General features: G+C 34.4%; 1 protein-coding gene across 2 annotated transcripts; it reads right to left on the bottom strand.

Moving 5' to 3' along the window:
- Positions 1-1,920: 1,920 nt before the first annotated feature.
- Positions 1,921-3,769, bottom strand: LOC132704639 (intraflagellar transport protein 57 homolog). 2 transcript variants are annotated; one of them, XM_060674770.1, is made up of 7 exons: positions 3,428-3,769; positions 3,213-3,375; positions 3,042-3,160; positions 2,714-2,989; positions 2,489-2,659; positions 2,280-2,434; positions 1,921-2,231 (listed from the first exon to the last, which is right to left on the bottom strand). In XM_060674770.1, the coding sequence occupies exons 1-7, from the start codon at positions 3,577-3,579 to the stop codon at positions 2,071-2,073; spliced, it is 1,197 nt and encodes a 398-aa protein (XP_060530753.1). In that variant the 5' UTR covers positions 3,580-3,769; the 3' UTR covers positions 1,921-2,070. The 2 variants fall into 2 exon arrangements, with proteins under 2 accessions (XP_060530753.1, XP_060530754.1); XM_060674771.1 differs by having other exon boundaries at positions 3,225-3,375.
- Positions 3,770-4,896: the final 1,127 nt, after the last annotated feature.

Here is a 4,896-nt window from a genome sequence, read left to right as displayed (position 1 = left end):
TCTCTCTAGTAGCTATATGGTTTTATCCGATTAGTGATTTAACTACTATAATGTAACCTGCTGCAAGGAAGTTCATTATTTTTGAAATGTTGGTGTTTGACCTCTCAGTTACAGGAAGATTAAACAGAGAGACAACATTAAGTCAATTCTTTTAGTCTTCAACTCCATAAAAATTGCAATGAAGCGGATTGGATAAGGAATTGAACCTATAAATGCATTATCTACAATTTAATATATTCTGTAATTTCTAAGCACCTAATTGTCTATATTTTAGTTAAATAAATTCTATTGTTACCAAAGACATTATATCGATTTATAAGGAGTCTCGTTCCTACTCTGCAAGAACCTGACACCACAGCCAATCAAAACAATAACCAATAAAATTCAGAATTTGTCGAAGGCGTTCGACTGAGTTCCGATTTCTTGGCGAACATAGAATTTTTAGTTCCGAATGCGCATGGGTTAGTATCCGAAGATATGGGTTGTTTTTACAACTTTTGATACTTAGCATTGCCGGACGTTTAGCAATTATTTATTTGAAACTAAAATAAAAACATACAACACCGCGAATTACTTTTCTCACAGATGTCGCATCGTACAACACAATACATGAAATCCCCTCTAGTGTGTGACGGGTGACCTAACAACTCTAACTGATAACTTTTAATTTTTGTATTGTTTCCCAGAACATTTACAAATCATTATTATCTGTGTTGTTGCGTCAATTATTTTTGTTTGATAATCTAGAGAGTAAGACGGAAAGCGCAGTATGAAAGCGCAGAAAATAAGCGCCCCCTCATTTCGACGGAAAGACAAGGACAAAAAAAAGCAAGTATTATACTCAAGATTTAAATTGAACGTCATCGAGATGAGACGACTTCGTGGCTTGAACGTTTCCCTGGTTAGGCCTTCAAACGGCGATGGCAGTCTTCGCGGGGCCGCGACAGGTTGTTGGCCCCGCGTGAGTATTCCGGCGCGAATCCACTTCCCGGTCTTCCACGGCCAACTTGCCAAGCGTGGTGGCCGCACGAAACGACTCCCGCCATGGCTGTTATTACGCCTGGCGAAAATGAAGCGGCGCGACCAATGACTTTTTCTATGTCAGGGTGTGCCGTTTTTCAGAACCAAGTCGTTTAATTTCAGCTCTGTCGATGCTCGTGGCGTCACTACTTTTTGGTAAACTACTCGACATTTGAAGTTTAAAAATGTATATTTATTAAAGTCGATGGTTCCAAAACAATTTTTCTTCAAACCTGGCGCATTCGTTAAAAACAAAATAACTATTATTTGTTCGCATACCAGGCAACCAACTATGCACAATAAATAAAAACATAGCAAGTCAACTTATTTTATTTGGTTTTTCGAGCTCTGATATAAAATTGTTGCACAGGGTACCACTGATATACAAAAAAGAATTATATGTAGATTTTATTACATGTTCGCACAAGGATTGATTAAGGATTCCTCCTGATATAGGTATATCGTGAACTGCTAATCATACAAAAATTACTTCTGGGGACCTTTATTTCAACAACTTTCGATGCGGATTCCCTCCAAAAACCTGCATGGAGCATGCTAAAAACAAAAAAGCCACCAAAAGAAAACCCAACTTTCTAACCTCATATTATGAAAATCGCTGGTTGCCTTCCCTCTGGCGGTACACGATAAAACTCACAAAAAAATGCAAAAAAAGTTTAAAGGTACGCACGTTAGATGGCGCTATTCAATAATAAATTTAACAATACAACAGGATCTGCAGGTTTTTGATGTAGCACAGCTTCTTAATCCAGATTTGGCATTGAGCATCAACTGTCCTATAATAAATATACCTTTCGAGTGGGATCTTTAGCTCCTTGTATTAGCAATGTTTTCAGGCTATGGAAAAGAGTACTGGAAAATAAAACGCCCACCTCATAAAGTTGTTGGCTAATATTTATTTTTAATGAGTGCAAATTTAGTGAAAATTATTACAGGATAATAACATCTTTAGTGATTAACTATTTAGTACAAGACCACCTTCGACTTTGGTATAACATACTCAAAAATAACAATTAAATTAAAAAAAGCTATTTAAAATAAGGATAGAGATTGTCCAAAGTCAGTTTCCAATTGCTTTTCCTCCAAAATTTTGTGTTGAAGTAGCAGACATTCAAGTACTCCAATTCTCACATCCATGTCGAGTATTTCAGTTTTTAACTTTGAAATTGATTTTTTCAGATTAACCAGTGGAGCTAAAATTATTTGTTTTGGTGTCATTAATTGATCTTAATATTACTCACTTCCATCTGTCATTGCGCTTTCTCGTTCTTCCATTTGCTGCTTTATTAAATCAACTTTATCATTCAATTTATGTAATTCACGATTTTTTTCTGCAACTGCACCACTCAACGTTTTATATTTTTCTTTTGTGAATGAGAGCCGACCCTGCTGTGTTCTGGAATGAAACTATTACAGTAGAAGATAAAAAGAAAAGCACCAACACTGTCACCTGTAAGTCCCTAAAGCATTTTCTAATTCTCTATTTAAGTATTTTTCACGATTATTAATTTTTTCAAGAGTCGATCTTATTTCATTATGCAATTTTTCCAACTGGCTTCTGGTGTTCCCGAATGATTCATCAATACTTGTTTTATATCCCTTCATCTGCTCTAAATGAAACCTAACGATCAATATTTAATATTGTAGACATTTAGTCTAATACACAAATATGAACCTCCAATCTCGATTTTCATTCTTAACTGTGACTTTTAATAGTGGTAAAACTCTTTCAACTTCCAATTTCCAACTGTCTTCATTAATATTATTTTTAAAATTTTCCTGATGAAGTTCACCCTTTATTGGCTTTAATTTATCCAACTGAAAAATATTTTCTTCATCTGAATCATCAGAATAAGCTGCTATCATTTCTTCCTCGACTCTATCCAGGTTTACTTCAGAATCATCCTCGACTACTTCCATTTCTTCTTCCTTTTCTTCTGGAGGTTTTGGTCTAAAATGTAATTCAATTCAAACACTCTTTTCCCAAGAGATTTTAAGCTTACTTTTGTAGCATCAAGCTATTTTTTTTCAAAACGGCATTTGCGAGAAAATCTAAAATATTAACTACAGATTCGCCAACTCCTTGTTTTAATTTACTCACTGGAAAATCAATTTTCATTCCCTGAAATAAATTTGAAAACATTATCATAATAAAAGAATAAGCAAGTCTGTACAATTTCTTTTACTTCCTCCACTATCTTTCCTATTGTATCATTGGGATCATCATATTCTTCTGGAGGATTGAATTTTTTACCAAGTTTTCGGATAAGCCAAGCAGATAGTAAGCAAAATAAATAAAACTGTTCGCCACTGTTTTTTTGTAATGCAAAATAATATCTGAAATACAATAAATAAGTGAAATAACCTGTTTCTATAGTGCTTACCTAACTTGTGAATAGCTCTTATTTTAATTTCAGGTAAAAACTCAGTTTCATAATTTAATAATTTCAACTTGTCCAGTAAATAGTCCATTGACGCAAATAAAGAGAATGATTTTTCTTGTTCTTTATCGGATTCAATTCTTACATCGGTGCTAATCATTTTTACTTCTGAATTGACTTTGAAATTGTTGGAATAGGTGCCAAAATACAAACAAATATTTATGGTTAGTTACTTCATAGGGGCAGTATTAAGCAGTTTCCGGAAGTAATTTTTTAGGAGGTAGAATTACTCAAAAATGGGAGTAGACTGGGTTATCCAGAAATAAATTCATTGCTAATAATAGAAAATTAATTACATTTATCTTAATAATAAATCATACGAGAATAATAATTAAATAGCGTTTTACTTCCGCCAGTTTAGCGTGGCAGTTACGTCACCAATCCCCATACAAACAAATTTCTGACATTATTTGATCCTGATTTTCACTTGCAATAATGCAATGTAATATATTCCGTTTGCAAGGTAAACTTTCATCACAAAACAATGTATCAAATACGAAATCTTTGGTTTCATTGGACATAGTACGCAAACGCAACGCTTAAGGACCAGACGGTAGCCCTGACATGTCTCACATACACCGCGATTGATCATTCTTGAAAAGGAAAGCAGCCGCAACACTTTGGTGACAGAGAAACCCAATGCTTGGTGAGTTGTGAAAGTTGGTAAGAACGAACAAACGAGTTACGAAACGAACCAATCAGTTTTAATAGCATCCAAACATATGACTTTCATTTTTCAACAGTCTCTTTTACGAAGTTCTTGCAAGCTTTGTTAAATGGAGTACATTATAATATATCATTCTATTTGGTATTATAAAAGTACACTTGACCAAGAACGGTAAACCAAAGATTCCCGAAAAGAACGACTGTTTTATGCTTGCGCGTTCGCTAAGAGCTTTACGATCCCAAAAATTAAAGATAGGTCCTGTGACGTACTGCTGCCCGTTCAAATCAAAGTTTGTACTAGGAAATTATTCTGTAATAGCAATTTTCCTTCAAGGATTCTTTTTCCAATGTTTTTTAGCTTTTACTAGTGGTAATTGGTTAAACTTGTGTTCTTGCTTAGTAAAATGTTATTAGTTACCACACAACCAAAAACAAAATTTCTGGGAGTATGTGCAGTAATAGTTACAAAAACTTATTTGCCAGCAGTCATAAATTTCCAAAATTAGGTAAGTGTTACTGGGCCCGTTGTCTACATCTTGATGCACAAATTTTAGTTAGCTTCGGAATGCTTTTTCCAATTTATTTATGGTTGTTTCCGGTGGTCCAATGATGTCATGGCAGCGGCCTGCCTGTTCGTTAAATAGCAGAAATAAATCTACCAAGCATAGAAAAGTTACCTTCATTGTTTGTGATTTTAGCAGAGAAAAGCTTTTCTCTTATTTTTTGACATTGCAAAACCAAATTGCTTAAG

Source organism: Cylas formicarius, unplaced genomic scaffold (assembly GCF_029955315.1).
Source record: "Cylas formicarius isolate icCylForm1 unplaced genomic scaffold, icCylForm1.1 PGA_scaffold_7__23_contigs__length_41026272, whole genome shotgun sequence".
Lineage (NCBI taxonomy): Eukaryota > Metazoa > Arthropoda > Insecta > Coleoptera > Brentidae > Cylas > Cylas formicarius.
This window is presented reverse-complemented; position numbering and strand designations above follow the sequence as displayed.